Raw genomic sequence first — 24100 nt, 5'->3', positions numbered from 1 at the left:
ATATTCTATCATTTTAATAGTTCATAACATATTGTGAACTATTGTACATTTAGCTTGCTTTCAAGTATTTGCAATTATGAATACTTAAAAGACAAAAATTTTTAATTTTTATAATTTAAAATTTGAAAACATTTTTAAGTCATTTGCATGCTCAGTACATAAACCATAGAAAATATAGAAAAGAATGTACAAGGAAACATTATTTACAATCCCATAACCTAGAAATAACCACAATTAATTTTTTATCGTCTAGTCTTTCTATGAGTGTGTATGATTATATATGATACATAGTTATGTATGCTGCTGCTTTTCTATCTATATTATGTCAGGAGCATTTTCCCATATCGTGAAAAAATATTCTAAAGTGTAACTTTCTATTGCTTGGATTTATATATTTTAATTACATAATTTATGTAACCATTCTCTTAGCACATTGTTTAGGTGTGTATATCTTATACATGATAAAGCACTACCACTTAAAATATATTACCAAAAAAATTGAGTCACAGCATTTACGGTAATGCTGGTGACGATATAGTAAAAGCGATTCATGCATACATTTTTCTGATCTTCATTTTAATAATCTGCTTTTAGTAGTTCCTCATTGAAAGGCTTATTTCCTGTTCTCTTTCATATTATGAGTTAAGAATGTATATCAGAGAAACCTATTTCTGTAGGAACTTTGCTGGTTGAGCCTCTTCTAAAGTTTAACTTTTAAGGTTTCTTTTGAGGGAGACACACAACTGATAGCAGAACTCAGGATATATGACTTATGACTTGTTCATATTTGATTTGTAACCAAATACTTTGTCTTCTTCTGTGCTACCATATTTTGAGGGGTTATTAATAACGCCAGTTTTAGCTTTTGTGATATTACAAACTGCTTCTCTTGGTTTATAAGAATGCAATCAAGCATAAGCACAAAGATTATTTAAAACTAAGGAGTTGCCCTGGCCAGTGTGGCTCACCTGTTCAATTCCGGCAGGGCACATGCCCAGGTTGTGGGCTCGATCCTCAGTGGAGGTGTGCACGAGGCAGCCAGTCAATGATTCTTTCTCATCACTGATGTTTCTCTCTCTCTCTCTCTCTCTCTCTCTCTCTCTCTCTCTCTCTCTCCCTCTCCCTCTCCCTCTCCCTCTCCCTCTCCCTCTCCCTCTCCCTCTCCCTCTCCCTCTCCCTCTCCCTCTTCCTCTCCCTTTCTCTGAAATCTATTAAAACATATTTTAAAAAAACATTAAGGGAGTGGCTGAGGGGTAGGATTTTATTTTATCTTATTTTATTTTATCACGGTAACAACAGAGAGTGACTAATGGCATCTTATATTCCAACTTTGTACTGGATTCCCAGCTCTTGAGCTTGCTTGGGATTGGGTTCCTACATCCTCCCGCAGGGCTCACTTGAGGCAATTGCCTGTCTCATGCTGTGTCTGTTATGTAGTCCAGAGGGAATGTATACCTTACCTCCTTTCAGAGAGACCCAGCCATTGCATCCTACATTTCCCAAGTTTTGTTCTTGTTGCCTCTATCAGATCATTCCTAATGCCATAACAGTTTCACACCAGAGAACCTGCCTTAGTAGAAGTTACACCTTATTCAACTCTCTACCCAATGCCTGGCTTATATTAGGCAGTGAATGAGTGAATGAATGAGTTAATGAATGAATGCTTGCTTTCTATAAAATGAGTTTAATGATTGTCCTGTTTTGAAATTTGAAAACAGTCACATGTGAAGTGCTGTCTGATGTGCACTTCACTGATATCATTTCCTGAGACAGATTGATTTAAGAAAAATGCCTACTGGCATAGTAAATCACACAAACCTGGATCTGACCCTGGCCTACCTTGTGGCTGTGTGACTTGGAACAAGTTACCTACCTTTTCTGTACATCAGTTTCTTCATTTGTTACTTGGTGATGTCATGGTACACACTTACAGAAGGGTGGGGCAGTAAATAAGCAAATGCATATAAGGCTCCTGGTAGTTGGTAGGTCCAGAATAAATGGTGGTCTCTATTATTACTATTTTTTATCAGTTGGATATAACAGAAGCAGCCCAGCAGTAAAAGGTACTTGGAACTAGATGAATTTTGCAGTTGGACAGATTACATATAACCTGTTCAGCAGATTAACTGTGCCTCTGTGTGATTAATTTTGTACAAATAAATTTGCTTCCCTCAATCTGGCCCAGGTCTGCCACAAAATGAGATAACAGTGTAGGTTTTCTTTGAGTAGGAGAATTTGGTGGCAGACAGATGTCTATGGTAGAAGGAAGCATGGAGAAGGGTTGCTTGGCTTGCAATAATGCCTGCTTTACCTTACCTCAAAATCCTGTTTCATTTCCAAAAACATTTTGGGAGAAACCTCTTGGTGAGAGTTGCTCTGTCATGAAAAGTAACTTGAGAACAGTTTCCTGTCTGTCTTTGTTGGCAGCTCCCTCACCTTAAGGTCCTGCTTCGTACCCAAAGGGGTCTTTGAACATCAGCTGTCTCAAACAATCTCTAGCCTTATCACTTATTTTAATGTTCCTTCCACAGGTCACTCTTGGATGTGGTGCTCTGGGCAGTCTCACCCCAGAATGCTTCCCTTCCTTTATTTAACCTCTGACCTGTGAAAACAAGAGTTAATCAAGAGTTCTAAGGTAGCTAAGAGGAAGGGGAAGTGTTTGGTTACAAATTAAATATGAACAAGTCATAAGTCATAAATCCCCAGTAGTGCTACCAGTTGTGTGTCTCAAGTTGCATATGGTACAGAGTGTTTGGGTTATAAATTCAAGTTCAGTGCTCTCTGATTGCTTGGGGGTAGGTGTTAGGTTCATTTTCTTTAGGCCTAAAACTCTTTACCTTCTAAAATGTTACTTTTATTGGACCAGCTACATTCATATCCTACTTTCTCTGTGTGCCTGTCTCTCCTTCTTCCTTTCTGTACCTGCCTGCCTGTGTTGATTGGTGTGCTGTTCTGTGAATTGAGACAGAACTGCTTCCCTGAAAGAAGTTAAGCATATGGAAAAAGTTGCCAAGGAAAGGCATTGAAGCATAAAGCGTAAATGGGTTTAAGAGACAGCCAGACACTTTTATAGAGAGATTTGCGATTGAATGATACAACATTCAGGGAGAGATCTGGGGTGGAAATGAACATAAATGAGTGCTATTTGTGGAAAACTGATGCCCTGTCTAATCTAGCATTTCCTTAATTGTCACCATAAGCATATATTTAAAGCTTTATACTTTAAATTGAAAACGGCAACACAGTCTGTTTAAGAATCTATGACACAGGCCATGGTTTTTCTAGATAAGATCTTAAAAATACACATCTAAGGTAGCAGTGGTTCTTAACATGAAGACTAGAAACTTAAAATCTCTCTTCGGCCATGTTTGATTAAAGCGTTTTAAATCAAGCTATTTATATTTGTGTTTCTGAATCTAAAACATACACTAATTCCTAAACTAATAAAGAGCTGACACATGACCAGTGTCCCTGGAGTTGGCAGAATAAAAAAATACACGGAATTGTTGGGAGGCAGCCAAAGTTGGACCACTCAGAACACTTAGAGCCGATGTGCTTTGGCATGCAAGCTTTCACTCTATCGGGCAGTACTGTGAGAACCACAAGGTAAGGATTTCAGATCCTTCTCAGGGCTGAACATTCTATTTGATCATGTTGCACAGCTAATATTGTGTCGTGTGAAGCAATTAGAATACAAATCATACTGGGCCAATTTTGTGTCTAGCTCTGCTTTTAGCAGCTGTGTTGTCCTAGGCCGTCACTTCACTTCTCTGAGATTCAGTGTTCTCATCTGTAAAATGGGATGATAACTCATCTCATAGAGTTGTTGTAAAGACAGTTGGGGGGTAGGTGCTATTTAGTGGGGGTTTTTTTGGCCCCAAATACTTTGCCTTCTAAAAAATTACTTTTATTTAACCAGCTCCTTTCTCTTTGTGTGCCTCTTTCTTCCTTTTTTTTTTTTTTTTTTTACCTGCACCTAATACTTGATAAATGTTTTCCACCTGCCCCCATTAGCTTCAATTCCTAGCTCTAAAATGAGAATAATATCAATTGGCGTCTCGGTGGGATAATTAATTTGCTTGTTTACTACTGAAAGCAGGGCAGGACGTCTTGTGTAGCCATTTCTTCCCGTGTGTGTGTGTGTGTGTGTGTGTGTGTGTGTGTGTGTGTGTGTTTCCAGTAGTGACAATGTATTTCTCTTTTAGTCTCTGAGAGCTTCCATAAGGTGGGCCTTGGTTAGAACCTCACTAACCCATTACATTATATTACAGATATTACAGTAGTACTTTAAGCCATAAAATAAGATGTTCTGAATGGGGGTGGGGGTGGGGGGACAAAACCAAAAACCTTTCAGGTGAATGAATTCAGGAGTAGGCAGCATCATAAACTCTCTTCAGAAATGATGAAAGGCCTGTGTGATCACCCTCTCTGGGCTCAATGGAAAATATCTGAGAATTACGCTGAATTGTCAGCACAAGTATCATTACTACAAAGATCTTCTGTTACCAACACTTCACCAATGAGAACAAAAGTGCCTCTGTGCTTTCCTCCTGAGCAGCAATCTCCCTCAATCACAGTAATACTGTCACAGAAAAGAAGATGACAAACCCACTCCCTAAAAGCAACAATTATTGAGTACCCATCAAGAAAGAGCCTGTTTCCAAAATCAAATCCAGCTGTATGTTTGGATAGATTTATATAAGCACAGATGTTTTATGACAGCTTTTTGTGTGTGTTTTCCTAATGCAAATTAATATTTCTATTCATTCAGTACATACAATACATTTTCCTGCATAGATATAATAGTTATCACTATGGGATGTTAATTATGGACATAAATCAGAGATTCTTGAGCCTAACTGGATACCATAATAAATTTACAATTTGAGATAAGCAGCTGTGAGCAAAGCAGAATGCTAAGATTGGGTGAGACGGGCTCTGGTCTCCCAAAGAAGGTTGTCTTTTATTTAGGATCATATTAGCAATGATCATATTAGCAATAAGAATACAATTGTATCATGAAAAACAGTACTTACTCCATTCCATGCACAGTGGTGGATGTATTCACATATAGTTCACCCTCATAACAGCCATGTGAGAGTGGATATTGTATCCCCATTTCACACATGGGAAAGGAGAAACATGACTTGGGCTACAGCTAGTAAGTGATAGAGCTGATACCCAAACCCAGGTGGGTCTCCTGACTTTGCATTCTGTGTAAAGGTTAGCAGCAAAGTGTCACTTCCTGTGAGAAGACTTTCCAGAACCTCTTCTCTGTTCTCTTTATGAACCTCTATCAGAGTGCTCACCCAGCGCTGCTGACATTATCTTCCAATATGTCTGTCTCCCTCATTAAATTGTGAGCTCCCCAAATGCTGGGACCTGGTGCTCATTCCCCATGCACCTTGCAGTGTGCCAGGCATATATTGGGTGTGTCTTAGTAATTGTGGCAGACATATAGTTAGATGACTGATTGCAACATTGGAAAAATGAATGATGTGGAAATGGGCTGTCTGTAATCATCACCTCAATTTTTAATTCCACAGAAATGTTCATTGAAGTTTGATGTGGGTAGCTCAGGAAGATGTGGTGTGCTTTTCCCATGGGGAGGAATGTGTACACCTAGGTGCTAAGGCTGTAGTTTGAGAACTGTAGACCAACGCACATATATTGGTGGGAGTGCTTATTGCTGAGTATAATGGGGGAGAAGATATGTCTTACAGAAGGCAGTGTGGTTGAGATCTAGGGTCTTTCCTACTTTCCATGAAAAGATATGAGAAGTGGAAGAGAGGAAAGCTCATGGTATTGCCTTTCTCTTCAGTAAGTTTGGAGAGAAGAGTATCTTCTGAAGACCAGGAGGAATGTGTTAGAGATGAGAGAAGGAGAAGTTTGGAGCTGACCCTGTGGGGAACATTGGGCCTGATACACTGACAGATTCGAGGATTCTTGACAATTTTAAAGGTTTACCTGCACTTAAAAAATTAGGTTGCCAAACTAAAATAATCAGCCTGGATTTAATTTACTTTAAATACTCACTTTAAATATTTTCTCATTCTCTTCTAAGTATTTGTCACAGACTCTAGCAATCCATTAGGCAGGGATCATTTTTATTTTTTAAAATATATTTTATTGATTTTTTACAGAGAGTAAGGGAGAGGGAGAGAATTAGAAACATCAATGAGAGAGAAACATCAATCAGATGCCTCCTGCACACCCCCTACTGGGCATGTGCCGGCAACCAAGGTACATGCCGTTGACCTGAATCGAACCTGGGACCCTTGAGACCGCAGGCCAACGCTCTATCCACTGAGCCAAACCGGTTAGGACTAGGGATCATTTTTAGTTCTGGATTATTTTCCTAACCAAAATGATGCAGCCTAAATTTGGAGCTCTGCCTTCCAACAAGTGTTGGTTGACTGTTAGCTCTATAGCTCTAGTGGTAATAGCCTTAGTAGAAACTTTAGCAATGAGTTACATCTGTCCAGGGAAGTTCTGATTTGTAGACTGTTTGACATGGGCCAGGCACACATTAGAGTTGAAACAGTCAATACACAGTCATGATCTTTGCTCTCAGAAGGTGACACTAATGGAGAAGACTAACAAGCATCTATACTAATAAAAGAGAAAGATGCAAATTGACCGTACCTTCACGACACCCACCAGCCAATCAAGAGTGAGTATGCAAATTAACCCAACAAAGATGGCGGGTTAATTTGCAGATGCAGGCGCCTCTTTTAATATTTTGATGTTGAATTCATTCTCTCTTGATGTGACTATTGTGCCACCATTCTTAGTTTTCTTGATTTTTCTCTTTGTTCCTTATTGCCAGGTCTTCATTTGTTGGTCACTTTGCCTCAACTCTGAGTAGGTGTTCAACATCTCCTAACAAAGGCGTCATGAAATCCTGCATTTTTTGCAAGAGTTTGTAGTATTACTTTGTGATCAATTTACATTTTATTGTAGATGTTTAACAATTGAGACCCTGACAGAGGAGCAGGGCTTGATGTTAGGTCAAACCAGGGCTGAGTGGGGACTTACTGGTTTAAGTGTCACATCAGTTGTTGAGTATTTTCTTCTTATCACAGCTTGTGCTTTCCCATCTGCTCTGACGACTGCAGGGCATGAGGAATTCCTGCAGAGTGCTGACCCAAACAACAAGAGTCAAAGAGAGCTTCCCAAAGCTGATATTGGCAAGAGGGTTAGTAGGCAGAGAGGGGCAGGAAGAGCATTGCTGGTGCCAGATTGGGTGTGTACACACATCATTTACATTCATTAGGTGGTGTATATCTTTTCATAGAAGAGGAAACTGAGTCTTGGAGAGATTGCTTTCCCAAGGTGTCACAGCTAGTGAGTACCCAAACAGAGATTCAGCCAGGGTTATTTGACTCAAGTCTGTGTTCTCCCCAGTATATGCCATGCTGCTCTGCATTTTTAAATTCCGGGTTTTGTGGGTTTTTTTTTGTGTTTTTTTTAAATATGAAAGCTTTAAAAACTCAATGCCAAAAAGCCTTAACCGAGGAATGCTTTGCCATTCAACGAATCTTGTCAAAATCTGTTGATAGGAAGGACAAAAAAAAAGGAATACCTCCCCTTGAGTACCCAAGTTAGAGTTTGAAGAAAGAGCTCCTCAGACAGTGGAAAGTCACCAAGAAAATGAAAGGCCCTATGCCGTGTCACTCTTCTTAGCCTGAAACGCTTTATCTAGACATGAGTAGAGCAGCTCTGCCATGAGTCCTTCCCAGGGAGGATCTACATTGTTATCTTCTAATATAATGGTGCTCGAGTGTTTAGATGTGAAACTTTTATTATCAATGAACTTTTCTTTTTATTTCTTGTCTACATTAGAGCCAGAGCATTATGTTGATCTTTTTCAAATAATGGGCCTGACTTGGTTATATTATCTGAGATTTCCTCTAAGATAGCAGAGTAGACCCTGGTACTGATAAGGCTAAGATTCACTGGGCTGTGCTGAGGTGTAAAATGAGGGAGAAATAATCACTTTCTACCTGGTTCCGAAAACTCATGCTCAGGATGTTACTCCTTTTTTAACTGTCCCTTTGGTTCCCCGCTGATTACAGACTAAGGAGGCCCATCGGTTTGACATATGAGCAGCCCTCTAGAGTCTGGTCCTTCTGCCCTTCCCCTACCCTGCCCCCTTCTCCTGCCCTGCAGCCTGCACACCCTGCTCGCTGGCTGTTCATGACACTAAAGTGGAATCCCATCACATAAGGTCAATCATACATACTAGTATATGAGCACACGACAATGGAAATGATTAACCTGACAATGCATTCAGTGGAGCAAGAAAAGTGACTTGTCTTTTCTCAGTTGGACCCAGTTCCTACGTCACCTCAAAAGTAAGCAGCTCACCTAGCTCACAGATTTCAACATAGACGATTTTCACTCAGCAGTTCCTCAAACTCAGGCCCACTATTTTGCGTCTGCACAAACCATGTCTGATGTATGGAGGAGGCAATTTAAGACCTTTTCACAGGTGATTTTGACCGTGAGCCATTTGACTACATGCACTATCTCCAGAACCTGCCCCTGCATAGTATACAGGGGCCAGGTGGCCGTTTCAGCGAGGCTGTTTGTAGGAATCCTACAGGCGCTGCCCGAGCTCCTCTCAGGTTTAATCGTATTGCCTCACACAGACAAAGGCCTCTTCGTTTGATGTCAGGCCTGGGAGTGAGAGCAGAGCCTGGGACCAAGAAACCTGGGACACAGTTTAGTGAGAGAAGCTTGGATCCAGGCCAGTGCTTGGGAAGCAGGCTTTTCCGATCAGGGCTCTGCTGATTGGGTCTTGATAATGCTCCATTATAGTTTTATAATCGATCAAAAGCCTAAGCTACATAAAATAGTTGGGAAAGAGTGCCAGCTCCTCCTCTAGACCCAAACTATATTGCGCTTTTTTGTGTATGTGCCTCTTTTTTCCCACGAGGACTATGGCCTGCTTGAGTACAGGGACCCTTTGTATTTGTATTTCGGGCCCCAGCCTTGGTCTGAACCCACCACACATGATGCTCTGTGGTGAGGTCTCGCATAGTAGCATAAAGGGAGCACAAAGGTATCACGTGGAGCAGGCTCCAAAACGGCCAGAGCTCCTTTAGGTGTCCAGGGAGTAGCAGCATAATGGGTGTTTGTTTCCTGTCTCTGGACTGGGAAGTCGTGTTTACTCTATGATGACAGACAAGCACAAAATGGAGCGGAGGGTCTCCGTAGCCTCACCTGCAAGCTCACAGGCGGCATGGAGCTGTTGTGCCAGCACTAATGAAGCGTACAGGAAACGGCACTGGATAAAGTTCAGCTGTGAACCCTGGCCTCCCAACAGGGGAAAGAGGGATCCTTTGAAGAAGAAGACAGCTGGGTTTTGGTTTCAAGACCTTAACGCTGCCATCACTAGATATTCATCTGTCAGTGCACAGGGGACAACATGTGGAGAACAGTTGTGTCCGGTCAGGCCAAAGGGAGAAAGAAATGGCTGATTTCCAGAGTAACTATGAAACCTATGGCTGAGGATTCTGCTTAGCATAGCCAAAAAGAATCGATTTGCTGAGGCTGAGGCTGAGAACCTGGGCATTCTGCTGAGGGCCAGGCGGTCCTACCACGTCACCTTCCTTCATCCTCATAGCAGGACGGGGGCAGGGAGGCTGGAGGTTCGGCCCAAGTTATGCTGGTCAGTTGGACATAGTGGCAAAAACTGCTTCCATACATACTGAGTCCTAAATTATCAGGGAATCCAGCCTGCCCCAGGTCACTTCAAGTATTTCTAAAAGGAGTTCAACTTTTCTCTTATTTATATGAGGCAACTGTTTCCTTGCAAAGAAATACTTTCTCTTCTTGCTTTTTATAATCCTCCTTCCTGATTTTCAGTTCCTAGATTTAAATAGTGGTGTTTTTTTCTTTCAGGAAAAAGAAATTTGTAATCCTTGGTTGAGTTTGTTTACTAAGAGTCCTCTAATCTGGACAAGAGTTTTCTTCTGAGGGGATTTATTGTTTCTACTAGAATGGCTTTTAACTGAGCTGAGGTTTATTTAACAGACTAGGAAGGGAGAAATTTATCTCCTCCCTAATCCCTCTTGAATGTTTCCATCTCTCTGCCAAAGTGAATGCTGTGTAAAGTGGCAGCAGTGGTTTACTCTGTAATAGTCAATATGCAGCTGCCAGAGCTGATTGAAACATATTAACATAAGTGATAATGCTGTCCTAGAAGTGAAAAGTTAAGTTGCTTATCAGTATATTCTGATAAACTACTTAAATTTTACAGTAGCATGTGCTGGCTTCAGACAGACGTCAGTGATAGGGAGCTGTGCACTTTATCTGTCTCCTCGATTGCCCCTCACTTCATATATTACCCTCGGCGTTGTGGCTGGTAATCTGTGCAGGGCGCTGATTTCCCTCCGCCTGGCAGGACTGAGTCCAGCAGAGTCGGCGCTCCCCTCTGCTCTATCAGCAACGGACGCTGTCAGCTCAGCAGGGCGGACCTGTGGGTGTGGGCCAGCACTTGGTACAACACTTCTCACATGACACTTTGTTGCTTCGGAAAGTTTCTTATAGAGAATAAAGCCATTTAAATTAAGTGACAGAACTTCTTGGGAGTGGGGAATATATTTCAGCAGCAATTCTGAGGCACTAATGTGCCTTTGCTGTTAGTCTTTATTTAATTTTGGTTGTTGCGTCAACACTAAGCATTGATGGTATTCTGTCTGTGTGCTTGGCCCTGGGAAGACAAGGTAAAGCAAGACATGATCCTTCCTCCCTGCAGTCTGTTGAGAAAACAGACACACCATTGAATGTTACATTGATGTGTGGAATGTTATAACAAGAGTAGGCACATGCCTAGGGCAGCATGAAAGAGGAAATCACTAAAAGTCAGTCTGAGGCTGAGTGTGAGAACCTGGGCACTCCGCTGAGGGCCAGGCCTCCCTTTGACCTTCCATGAAGGTCAGAGGGAGAAAAGGGCCAAGTCTAGACAAGCAGAGGCAGGCTTGAGGCTGCCTGCACATGCTCAGAGTGAGGCGGCAGTGAGAGGACGTATGTGAGGAAGTCGAGAGAAGACAACCAGAGAGGCAGTCAAGGGCCTGACAGCAGAGAGACTCGAACACCATCCTAAGAAATCCTGCACAGTGGGATGACAGCAGGAATTGAATCCAATGTGCCACTTAGACTTGCATTTTAGAAAGACCATTCTAAGAGCAATATTCTAAGAGGATGGACTATGGTTAGGTGCACGCTGTTATCAGAGTAAAGGGACATGGTAGTCAAGACCTGGTGGAGGGCAGTGGGGATGGAGAGTTAGTGCTCATCCTACAATAAATACAATAAGTAATAGAATGTTTGGTGTAACAAGATGAGTAGTTTCGGGCTCATGGGGCCTTTGGGACACCTTGCAGCTGCCAGCAGTGGAAGTGCTGCATGTGTGTGTGGCTGTGTGTGTCTAATCATGAGAAACTTGAATAGAAGATTTCCTGGAAAGGGTGGGTGTGGTGGGAGAGGCCTGGGGGCTACTCAGAGTTAGTTCCTGATTGCAGAGTCTGCTTTGAATGTCTTCTCTATGAACCTGTTCTAGCTCTGAGGCATAGGAATAATTTATAATGAACATTCAATCCTCTGTCTTATCCAGGCAGTTTTTTAAAATCCCAGAAATAATTAGCATTTCACCAGTCTGGGTTTCCAGCACAGACTACGACAGGAAGACTCTTTAGGATGTAGAGAAAAACTGAAATGTACCAGTCTTGAATTCACTCCTGGTTAAAGTTTTGACCTGCATACTAATATTTCATGTGTTTTCTCTTCTTCCCCAGCTATCTCCCATGGTTCGAAGTATTTTATAAACTACTTAACATCTTGGCAGATTACACGACAAAAGGACAGGTATTTGTCTTCTGTTCTTTTTAACGAGTAAACTTTAATTTAACTTTTATGATTATAAAAGTAATATATGCTCTATATTTCACCAAATCGTTTACCAAAAATGTAATGCATGCTCATTATAGAAAGTTTGGGAAATTCAGAAAATAATAGGAGGGAAGAGAAAACCACTCCTACATGTTCATACTCTGCTTCCACCCCCATAAGTGTCACTAGCATCTTGAGATGTTTTCTTCCTTTACTTTTTGAGTTAAATATATAATAAATAGATCATTAGCATTCAGAGTTAATATTCATATTATCTAATGGTCCCAAGCAACCCTGAAAGTTCATGACAGGTATTGTTATAATTTTGCTGAGGCACAAATCTGAATTGCTCATATCATGCTGCAAAGCTGGGATTTGTGAGTGAAACACATAATGGGCCAATTGACCTAGCCCAGTGATGGCGAACCTATGACACGCGTGTCAGCACTGACACTTGTAGCCATTTCTGATGACACGCGGCTGCTGAGGCGGCCGCATGCTGAGGATAAAACATTTGCGAAATAATGTTTTTCCCTCAAAGTGACACACTACCCAAGTTATGCTCAGTTTTTTGGCGAAGTTTGACACACCAAGCCCAAAAGGTTGCCCATCACTGACCTAGCCAGCTGTCCGAGTTCCCATTTTAATAACACTTTGTTGTGCTTTTACTGTATTTTTCTTAAGGGTCTGAAAATTGGTTAAAAAGCTCAGCTATACCTTACCATGCTTTTGGAAGAAACAATATGCTAAGTATCTTCCATGGATGGCAAGGGTCAGCTGGAGCTGTATTTAGATTTCTTTAGTTCACATTTTACCACATTTTCACCAGGTACCCTAATAACCGAAGCATTTCCCCCATGCTAGTAAAATTGTTGTAAACATTTTTCATGGCTGCATAGCATTATATCATGAACTTTGATTTACTGAAACATTTCTCTATTGTTGAGAGTTATTATTTGGGATTTTTTTTATTATTATAATTACAGCCATTAGTATCTTTGAGCATAAAGTGCTTTCTTCATTTTAGATTGTTTCCTTAAGAGTAGAATCTCAGATGGGCTTTTGTAAGGTCAGTGGATATAAACATTTTTAGAACATTTGCTAAACTGCTTTCCAAAAGAATTGTGCTGTTTTCTTTAAAAATACCCTTTACTAGCAGAGTGCCTGAGTCACTCTACTCTCGCCAGTATTTGTGAAATCCATTGCTTATTTAACAAGTGAACGAGTCTCATTGTTTTAATTGTATTTCTTTGATTTTTAGTGAGTTGAATTTTTGTCCATATGTCTAACTTCCTATATTTTCCTTTTTGTAAATGGCCTAAGTTTTTAAATTAAAGTGATACATTATTATTAAACGATAGAGACATTTTCCCTCTCATATTTTCTATAGGGCATTAGTTCTGAGAAATGTCCCATAAAAAAAGTACCATAGTAATATTGGGGTTAGGGGAATCTGAATCAATAGAAAACAGACAGTTGAGGGTTATTCTATAAAATGACTGGTCTCACTGTCAGGTTCATACAAATTGGGAACGATAGGAACTGTTCCACACTGGTAAAGACTAGAGAGTCATAACTAAAGGCAGTTTGTGATTCTGAGCTGGATTATTTTGCTATGATTGGCACAGTTGACAAAACTTGATGGACTCCAAGGATTAGATGGTAATGGATCAATGTTAATTTCCTGATTTTGATGATTAATTGTGGTTATGTAGGGGAGTGTTCTTTTGTATTTCTGGATAATGGAGTAGAATGTTAGCAAATCACTCTCAAATAGTTCAGAAACTAAAAAAAAACATTTTGTACTGTCCTACAATTATTCTTTAAATTCGAAATTGTTTCAGAACAAACTTAAACATGTTGATGCATGCACTTACACATTTCTCTCCTTTGTGAGAAACTTGAGTATTTTATCAGTTCAGATTGAAACAGGCTTTTAATCTGAACTCATCCTCTTTTACTTTCCTTGTAATTCACTACCAAAATCAGCTGCCAAGCAATGGCGAGGGCTCTGCTCCTGGCTGAGCAAGTTACTAACTAACTGGTGGATTTGAGCCAAGTGGCTTCACCCTTCAGAGCCTCAGTTTTTCAGTCTGTAAAGTGGGGTAGTTGTGAGGATCATTTAGGTTTTAAAAAAGGATACAAGTGTGAGCTTATTACTGTTATATTAACAAAGAATGCCACAGAATGAGAGAAATGGCTTTTGGATAATTCTGTAAGCAGTGTTCTTTTGAGCATTTTAAAGGTGACTCTGTTTTCAGTCGAATAATTTGCACTGCTTTGTATTTAATTTCACTAATTAAAATGCACAGCCATCATCCTATCTTGCATGCTGTTGTACGTAGTTCATTTTTAACTTTCCATAATTGGAGACTGCCATGTGTACCCAGTGAACACTCAATAAAATTAATTGAGGGTAATGATGATGAAGACAAGATCTATAGTGTCATCGTTATTTCTCCCCACCACCCCCGGACCTGTAAGCAAGGATTGTTTGCATTTAAAAGTTGTTGCTATGGAGTTGAGAGGATAGATTTGCTGAGAGCTTATGGTACATGATCCATAAAAGGCGGCCATGGTAGGTGTCTCACTGAGTAGAAAATGTCAAACTTGGTGTGGGAGGATCTAGTTGGCACTTATATTGAACCATAAGCAGTGTCTTTTGTCCAACCCTCCTTAAATATCAAACCTGTTCCCGTCCTGGGGCCAGTACCTCCCAGCCCCTCAGTCATGAGGAGCCCCAGCTTACTGTGTGCCCAGGCCTCCCTGCAGGTCTCTGACTAAGGGCTCAGCCTTGCTTTGGTTACTGAGGCCTTTTATTTCTTTCAGGAGAGTCAGTGGAATGAGCTTCTGGAAACTCTGCACAAACTTCCCATCCCTGACCCAGGAGTGTCTGTTCATCTCAGCGTGGTAAGTGGGCAGAACATCAGCCATCACTGAATAACCATTTCACTATTAACAGTAAGAAGGAGTTAGCTGAACAGGGTCGTCTTTTGTTATCTGCACCTTCCACACCCTAACCCCGAGTTCTCTGAGACCTCTGGGCTCAAGGCAGGCCAGGGAGTTGTATTTCTTCCTTTCTCTAGGATTCCATGAGCAGTGGGTCCCAAATGTCCTCAGATCCTCTCTTCCTGGCTGTCATCCCATCAGTAGCATCTCCTGGCCTGCCTCACGTTTTGCCCCCCAGCATTGCTGTGAATGTCCCTTTGCTGAAGCCCATCTTGCTGCCCTCTGAGCCTTCAAAACCACTTCTCCCCTATTTACTAGGGCACGCCATATTCATCATTCAGAACTCAACTCGGATTTAATTCCAAGAAATCCTCCTCAATACCCACCAGGCTTGAAGATTTTCTTTTTTGTCTCAAGCATCTTGTACACTTAGCAGTACTCAGTCATGCCACATTGGACTATCTGTTTTCCTATCCCCCCATGGACTGTATGTCCCTGAGAACAGGGATAGAGAGTGCCTGGCATAGTTCCTGGCCTACACTAATAACTTCTTTGAGCTCTTTTATGTACATGCTGCATGTTCTGTAGTGTGCTAGGGTGGAAAATCCTCTGAACTGCAAATTGGGAGATTTCACTCCTCATCGTAGTTTTGCCCATGATCTGAGTCTTATGTATGCTTCCATATTTCAGTTACTAGAATCTTCCAATTCCCTGGGTCAAACCCTTGTCACCACCTCCATTAGTATTCTCAGATGGACATGCTTTGGCCAGCTGTTGATTATACAGGGGCTATTTCCCTTATGTTGTGGGGTCTGAACGTTTAAAAAGTTTTGTCTTTCAGCTTCACTAGAACCAGGTACAGTATTGGTCTTCAGTGGTTATTATCTTGGTATTTGCCCTCTTAAAGAAAATGGACATATCTCATAGGGGTTTGGATTTTTCATGATGATCAAATTGAAAGCAATATTATTACCAGTAACTAATAATATATTATTTACTAAGTTCCTAATATGTGCCTAAGTATGCCTTTCTAATGTTCACAACAATTACAAGTAGATATTAGCATTCTCATTTCATTGATGAGGCTTAGAGAGGAAAATGTACTTGCCTATCCAAAGTTATGTGGTTAATTGTGAGAAGATTGGGGTTTTCAAATCCAGGGCTAACCTTCCAAGCCTATGTTGTTTCCACTCGGCCATAAGTGTTGAAAGAAAGGGAGAAAGAAGGAAGGTAAAAAGGAATTAGTAGAGGTTTTTACTCACTTTAATAGAGCATGGGAAGGAAAGGAACTTTATTGCAGAAATTCATGTAAGGAAGACTGTTGGGAAGATGAAGGAATGAGCTTTAAACCTGCCTCACTAATCGCCGCACAGCTAAGCCACCTTTGCCTTTGCCGCTGTCCCTTTTTCTAAAAAGCTTGATCTCACCACTTCAGTCTGTAATGACATCCGACAGGTAGCTGTGGAGTAGCCTGGCTGGGTCACCAGATGCTGGGGAAGAAGGGCCACTCCTTCCCCTGAGTAGCTGCCAGGCCTCAAGGACAAACCTTCGCAGAGGCAGGAGAAACTGCAGGGAGGGTGCAGCTGTTTCATGCCAGTGGTTTCTAGGAATGTTTTTGACCTCTGGTCGCAGCATTTCATGGGCGATGGAGCAAGACAGAATCTCAAAGGACAGCTTGGTGACTACTTGTTTTGGGAACTGCATTGGCTCACTAGTTACAATCCATTGCGTCTGTAAAGGCAGATTTTTTTTTTCTTTCTTGTTCACAAGGAATTCCTTTCTCCATGTGGTATTTCTGATTTTGAAGCACTCATTTCATCTAGATCAGAAAGCCTGAATTGTTGATTAAATGGCAATCCTGGATATTTTTTTGCTTTAGTCACAAGAAATATTTCTGTGTGTCTGATACAGGTGATTGAGAAAAATGGAAATGTAAACTAGCAGTCGAGAGCAATAATCATGATTTTCTATTAAAAGACCATTTATGGAATTCTAGGCATTTCACATATATAACATTATTCTTCACAACAGTTCTGAAGTAGATATTACGATTCAAAATCTGAGGCTATTAAGTGAAGTTGCTAAAAATCATATAGCTGTTAAGTGCCAGCTCTGCGGTCCCTGTTCTTTCCCCTTCACTGTGCCAACTATTACTTTATGACTTTAGCCCCTTGTGGACATCCATTACTGAACATTTCCTGGGACTCCCTTCTAGCCATTTGGAATAGAAGTTGGTGAATTTGGTGTCAAATTTAACCCTGTATTTTACTTTTACTATTTTAATCCTTATTGTTAGTTGTTGACTAGTTTCCATGCTGCACAATCTCTGTTGTAATACTTTATAGGTGATATTTTGGCACAGACGCACAGACTTTAGAATAATGCATTGTGGAGTTTTGGGTTTTTTTAAAAGTTATTTTTTTATAATTTGTTTTTACTTTTTAGTTTATTATTTTAATTCAGGTGACTTTAGCTACAATCTGCATTTAAAAAGCACAGGTAAAACAGCCTGTTGTAGTGGAAAGAGCACAGCTCTAATTATCCAGACCTGGTTTCAGTACTGGTTCTGTCACCTACAAGCCATGTGACCTTCACAAGTTACTTTCACCTCCCTAAACCTTAATTTACCCATTTGCAATGTGAAGATAATTTCTATCTTAAAATTTGTTACGGAAATTAGAGGTGATATTTCTAAAGTACTTGGCATAAAGCTTGCAATGTAGCAGGCATTAAATAAATGTCTGTTAAATATTAGACCAACAGCTCATAGTATTATTGTTATCATTGTCATTTCAGTTGTCCCCTGTGCCTTTCATTTCAGGAAGGCTATCCAACTCATTTTTTTAGAGACCCACTTATTTTGCAATTACCCAAGAATGGTGGGGCAGGAGGACTTCCTTAAATGTCACTTGGGGGTCCAGGTTTGAACTTAGGCCATGGTTAAGCTGACCTTCCCTGCATGTGACCTTTCCTGGCCTTTGCATAGTCCCCTCCTTAATTGATCAGCACTGGGCTCTCTCCATTCCTGCTTGCCATTGTCCTCTGAGTCTTTCGTAGCACAGAGGAGGTGTCATTAGTTCGGTCTGTTGTCATTTAACTCAGGGACATACTATTGTTACACACATAGTGATGCCTCCTTGAAAGTTCTTTGAACTGGTCAAGTTTTCAACTACACTGAGCTGGAGATTGCACTAGAAGTCATGAGGCTTACTGGCAGAGCATGCATAGTGAAGAGAAATCCTCCATTCTTAACCCCTGGAATAGTCTCAGTGCAGCTATCCTTCAGCTGGAGCTGTCCTGAACATCACTTGGACCTTCGGGCAGATTTTGCCCGCAGCCTATAGATGGATATAATCTCAGATGCTGAAATGAAATGGCAGGTTTGGTTGGTAAAGACCATTGTTGAGTGAACCTTGTGATATCTGGTCCCTAGAGTCCACTTGTCTCATTGAACAATAAATTATGAAGCCTGCAGCTTTCTTATGTTCAGAAACCTGTAAACATCATATGGGAATTTAGCCTTTAACCCCTTTGAGCTGTTCATTTGTATCTCCCAAAGTAGTTCATACTATCTAATAAAGAGGGAATGTGCAAATTGACCGTCACACCGTAACAAAATGGCTGCGCCCACAGCAGAGGCTGAGTTCGCGTAACAAGCCTAAACGAGCAATCAGCAGGGACCTGAGGCTGCGTGGCGCTGGGCTGGGGCAGAGGACCTGAGGCTGTGCCCCCTGCCTGGTAGGGCTTGAAAGGGGACCTCAGGCCACGCCCCACACCCTGGCGCCGGGCCGTGGGACCTGAGGCCGTGCCCCCCGCCCGGCAGGGCTTGACAGGGGACCTCAGGCCATGTCCCCCACCCAGTGGGGCTTGATGGGGGACCTCAGGGCCCACCCCCTGGCCTGGGCCAGGGGACCTCCAAGCACGTCCCCCCGGCCCAGGCCGGGGGACCTCAGGCCATGACCCCCACTCTGCACCAGGCCAGGCGACCTGAGGCTGCGCCCCCTCCCCCACCTGGTGGGGCTTGACAGGGGTGGGGCCGGCCTGGTCTGGATCTAGCCCAATGGGGGTGGGTTTGGGTGCACGTGGGTGGGCGTGCCCCAGACTCTGACAGGAGGAAGATTTTCATACACATTTTACTAATTTTCTTTCACATCTGACACTTGTATTATAAAGAGAAAGGCCAAATAGCAATATTAAAATATTTCCTCTAATTAATTCCCTTTTAATGTGCACAAATTTCATGCACCGGGTCACTAATCTCTTTTAGAAAAGAACTCCATCTACCAAACCGATGATTTAATGCATTTGCCTTTAATCCAGTGTTATCCAAAGAAAAGATTCCATAGATATTTCCAGTGAGTGAAATTGCTTCTACATCTGAGTAAAAAATTATCTTCAAATCATGTACCTGACATCTGAATAATGTGCTTGTTGCTTATTTTTGCAAAAATAAATAGGTTTTCTTTTCTTTTCCAGCATTCTTATTTTAATGTGCCTGATACCAGAGAACTTCCCAGCATACCTGAGAATGTGAGTACATGGGAGGAAAAAAATTAAATTTTTGTTTTTTGTGACTTACTTTTAAAAGAAAATAAAAGGATATATTTTCCCACTATTAAAAAAAAAATGCATTATAAAGGCAAAAACAGTAGAGAATATTTGAAAAGTTTAAAAACAAGGCGGGATTATTATTCATATTTCTCAAAGGCAATCATCTATTAACATGTTGATGTCTCATTCTAGTCTTTTTAGAATGTATTTTTTATATAGTTAAGACCACCTATTACATAAGCATTTTTCCATTTCATTTATAAGAATCATTTTTTATGGCTGCATATTATTCCATTTGCAATTTCCTCACTGTTGTGCATTTAGGTGATTTTGAGATTTTGCGTTGTAAGTAAAATATTTCCATATAAAGATTTCTCAAGTAGGGTAAATTTACTCAAGTATAATTATACTTCTACTATATTTCTATATTCACTTTTAAGAGAGTAAAATAAAGCATTTGTGAGGATAAGTATAAGGACTCCCAGCCCCACTTCTTAAGGACTTAAAAGCAGTGAACTTGAATCTGAGGAAGCAGAGGTTAATTTTTGCATTCTGACAGGCTATGACATACCAAGCCTAGCCTTAAGACACATTTTCTTTTTTTTTTTTTTTTTAAGACACATTTTCAAAATGCTTTACTTAGATTATAAATAGTGCTATGTAGAATTAAATATAAAATCACCACCACTTAGGCACTTGATTAATGTTTAATTGTGGCAAAATGTACATAAAATAAAATTTATCATTTTAATCATCCTTAAGTGTATATTTCGTTGGTGTAAATACATTCATATTGTTGTGCAATCATTACCAATATATCTCCTGCACCTTATCATTTTTCCAACTGAAACTCTGTATCCATTAAACAATCCATTACAACAACTCTCCACTCCCCGCTTCATCCCAAGCCCCTGGCAAATACTATTCTGTCTCCATGAATTTGACTACTCTAGGTACCTCATCTAAGTAGAATCATACAATATTTATCTTTTTGTCTTTGGTTTATTTCACTTTGCATAATGCCTTTGTGGTTCGTTCATGTTGCAGTATGTGTCAGAATTTCCTTCTTTTATAAGGTTGAATAATAATCCATTGTATTTATATAACATCCTACATTTTGCTTATCCATCAATGGACACTTGGGTTGTTTCTACCTTTTGGCTATTGTGAATAATGCCACTATGCATATTGGTGTACAGACATCTGCTTAAGTCCCTATTTTCAATTCTGTGGGGTATATACTTGATTACTTCTTTAAATTACTGGGATAAGTGGTATATATTTCTCCATAATTACTACAGAGTCACAGGAAGGAAATTGTTTTAAATGTCTATAGAGCAGACAAATTATAAATGTTAAGTCATCAAGTTTAATTAGTGAAGTTTTGTTATTGTTGAGAATGAATCAGAGGCCTGGCTACTTGGGCTTCTTGGGGTGGGAGGCTCTTAAATATCAATATCAGAATCTTTTCTTCTATTTTTGGACTAGTCAGTTTTCTCATGCTGGAGAGTGTAAATTCAATTACCAATGTTCTGGAAGCTGAGTGGGGGAAGTGTGGGTCATGGCGTTTCAACATTTAATGTGTATAACTTTATTTAACACCCCATTTTTTATTTAATGCCTTATTCCCTGTTTTCAGCTATACCTGGTGTTGCCCAAGCCTTTATGGTTTAGTTCCTTTAAAAAGTACATATTTATTCTTCCAGAGGGGTGCTGGAAGGCCACTTGACTATCTGAGTGAGCTGGGAAAGGAGAATCTTGGAATCAAATTATTCTTAATTTTATTGGCACCCTTCCCCTAGCTTTCAGAGGTCTGGTGCCTCGATTCCAGAATCTTTTTGGAGTTCTTTGGTGTGAGTTGGCCTTGATGCTTGCTGCCCTATTTCCTGGCCCCAGCCTTAGTGTTGATACTTTTCTGGGCCACCAAATCAGTCTCCTTTAGTTTTCAACCTCAGTTGGCACTCTTGACAGCTTGAGCCAAATAATTTTATTATTTTTATTTATTTTTCTGTTATTCTTAGAGAGAGAGAAAGGGAGAGGGGGATAGAGAGAAACATCGATGTGAGAGCAAAACATCCATCAACTGCCTCTTGTACGCCTCTCTCCCCCTACCAGGGATTGAGCCCACGACATGGACATGTGCCCTGACAGGGAATCGAACCCTGGATGACACCCAACCAACTGAGCCACACCCAGCCAGAACAGGCATAAAATTTTTTGTTGTGTGGGATTGCCCTTGTACATTTGGGGAAGTTTAGCAGGATTTTTGGGCTCTGCCCACTATATGATGAGAGCACACCCCTCAGCTATAACAACCAAAAATGTCCCCAGATATTGCCAAATGTTCCCTGGGGGCAAATGACCCAAGTTGAGAACCGTTCCTTCAGTAACATCTGCTTTCTGGCTTCCCAAAACTTAACATCTTTCTTTCATTACTGTCTTTTCTCTAGTGGTGTTTTGTGTGTGTGTGTGTGTGTGTGTGTGTGTGTGTGTGTGTGTGAGTGTGTGTGTGTGTGTGTAGGGGGAGAGGTATGTCTTTTAAAATTATTTTACTGTGACTTTTCAGGGATAGGAGGGCACATTGTATCATGTGAGAGAAAAGACAAATATCTACCATATTTTACTGAAAATCCCCACAGTATTTTAACTATGCTTCTCCTAATAATAGACATTTAGATTGTTTCTAATGTTTTGTTGTTATAAATAACTAGTAGCCCGGTGCACAAAATTCGTGCACAGGGCAGGTGTCCCTCAGGCTGGGCTGCACCCTCTCCAATCTGGGACCCCATAGGGATCCGGCCTAAACCGGCAGTCGGACATCCCTCTCACAATCTGGGACTGCTGGTTCCTAACCGCTCGCCTGCCTGCCTTATTGCTCCTAACCACTTCTGCCTGGCAGCCTGATCGCCCCCTAACTGCTCCCCTGCCGGCCTGATGGCCCCCAACTGCCCTCCCCTGCCCGCCCAATTGCCCCCAATTGCCCTCCCCTGCCGGCACAGTCGCCCCCAACTGCCCACAACGGCCATCTGTGGCAGCCATCTTGTGATGACATTGCATGAGGGCCTGACGCCACCTAGGCTTTTATTATATAGGATGTTAGAGTAACAACTATTGCCCAGGTTAGGTTTTTCTTTAATTTTTTTAATTTTAAGGACAGAAAATTTAAAGCACCTGAAAATTCTGATAACTTATTACTTTTCAAAACCACAATTACTGAGATTAGAAATAGCTTAGAGAAAAAACAACAACCCTTTTGTCTTTTTCATAGCCCCACCTCCAATTCCTGTCTGTACTGTATGCCATCTCCCCTGTCCCCACCACTTTAAAAAATTTGCATTTTCTTTGCTGTTTTTGCCACTAATGAATGAACCAATTCCCTGTGCATGACCCATTATCCATTAAATCCTCTGCAAACCAGTAAAGGCTGGCCTTGTTTATTTCTAAGCAGGAATAAAGACCGTCTGCCAGACTTCTAACATACATGGTCCCATTTAAATCCTTCCAGCTTCTCTGTGAGAGGTAGACGTGAGCCCCATTGTACATATAGGGACCCCGGGCTCACAGACCTGAGTTTACTAGCCCAAGGCCTGCTCCTAAGTAGGGTTCAGTGACCTAGGTTTGTTAGAACCAAAGCATTTTATTTCCATTATACCCACCCATCTGGCCTCCCTACAGTTGACTTTTGATATTCATGAGGAAAAAGGAAACGAAATGATTTTTCGTAGCTCAAATATGAAATGAAGCAGGCAAGCTTTTTCTCTAAGGAGAATCTAAACTTTTGTAGGACCAATTTGTGTGATTTTTTATATAGAGTCACTATTGAGCTCTAGCCATGTTGAAATTTGCATTTTAATCTCTTGGTGATTTTTTAAGGATTAATTTAAAATGACTAAATTGCTGCATTGCAAATTGAAACAAGCAATAACAGTGGGGTTGTTAATACGATGCAGTATGCTGTAGTGGAAAGAACATGAGTTTTGGAGACAGCCAGACACTGAGCTCCACTACTCTGGGACCTTGGGCTACCTACTTCTATTCTCTGAGCCTTGGTATTCTTATCTAATAAAGAAAAATGGGAGGAACAAATGAAGTATTAAATGTAAAATTCCAAGTTCAATCCCTGGTACACGATGCTGCTTTTGAGACTTCTTTTCTTTCCCTTCTTTCTTGGCTTCCCTGGAATTCTTGAGATCTGAGTTGTGGCTAAGGGCTAGAGAGCATTATTTCTTATAGCTTCTGTTTTCTAGGTTTTTGCTGACATTCCTGTTTGTGAAGACCAGTGCTTTTCCTTTCATGAAGTGTGTATTTGGCCACAAAAGTCTCTTAGCAGGCACCATTGACACCAGAATTTGTGAAGCTTGGGAATGGTGTAGGGAATGGAGTCTAGGACTTCAGTGCCTGTAATATGGGGAGGTGGCTGTAAACACTGATTGATTATCTTCTCTAAGGGACATAATGAACTTTAGTGACTAAGCAAAGAAAACGGTAAAAGGACTTTGGGATATGGAACTTGATTCTTTCTTCAGACGATCATATTCTTCTGGACGCTTCAGAAAAAGGTTCATAAGAAATTAAGGAGCACATACCCACTATGGGTCAGATCAGACACAGTGTGTTATACCATGAAACCGTCACAGCAGCCAAGTGGTATGGTTGTTCTTCCTGAAAAGCTTTGAAGAGGAAATGAAGCTCAGAGAAGAAA

General features: G+C 40.9%; 1 protein-coding gene across 4 annotated transcripts in view; it reads left to right on the top strand.

The window, feature by feature from the left end:
- Positions 1 to 24100, top strand: part of DENND1A (DENN domain containing 1A) — a 463104-nt gene that overhangs the window by 204132 nt on the left and 234872 nt on the right. For all 4 annotated transcript variants that reach the window (XM_054726915.1, XM_054726917.1, XM_054726916.1 and 1 more), the window contains 3 exons: positions 11805 to 11874; positions 14728 to 14808; positions 19324 to 19377. In XM_054726915.1, coding sequence (XP_054582890.1) covers positions 11805 to 11874; positions 14728 to 14808; positions 19324 to 19377 — 205 coding nt within the window. The remainder of the gene's footprint in view (positions 1 to 11804; positions 11875 to 14727; positions 14809 to 19323; positions 19378 to 24100) is intronic.

The sequence above is a fragment of the Eptesicus fuscus genome, chromosome 15, assembly GCF_027574615.1.
Source record: "Eptesicus fuscus isolate TK198812 chromosome 15, DD_ASM_mEF_20220401, whole genome shotgun sequence".
NCBI lineage: Eukaryota > Metazoa > Chordata > Mammalia > Chiroptera > Vespertilionidae > Eptesicus > Eptesicus fuscus.
Note: the sequence above shows the minus strand (reverse complement) of the source record. Positions and strands in the feature narration are given on the sequence as shown.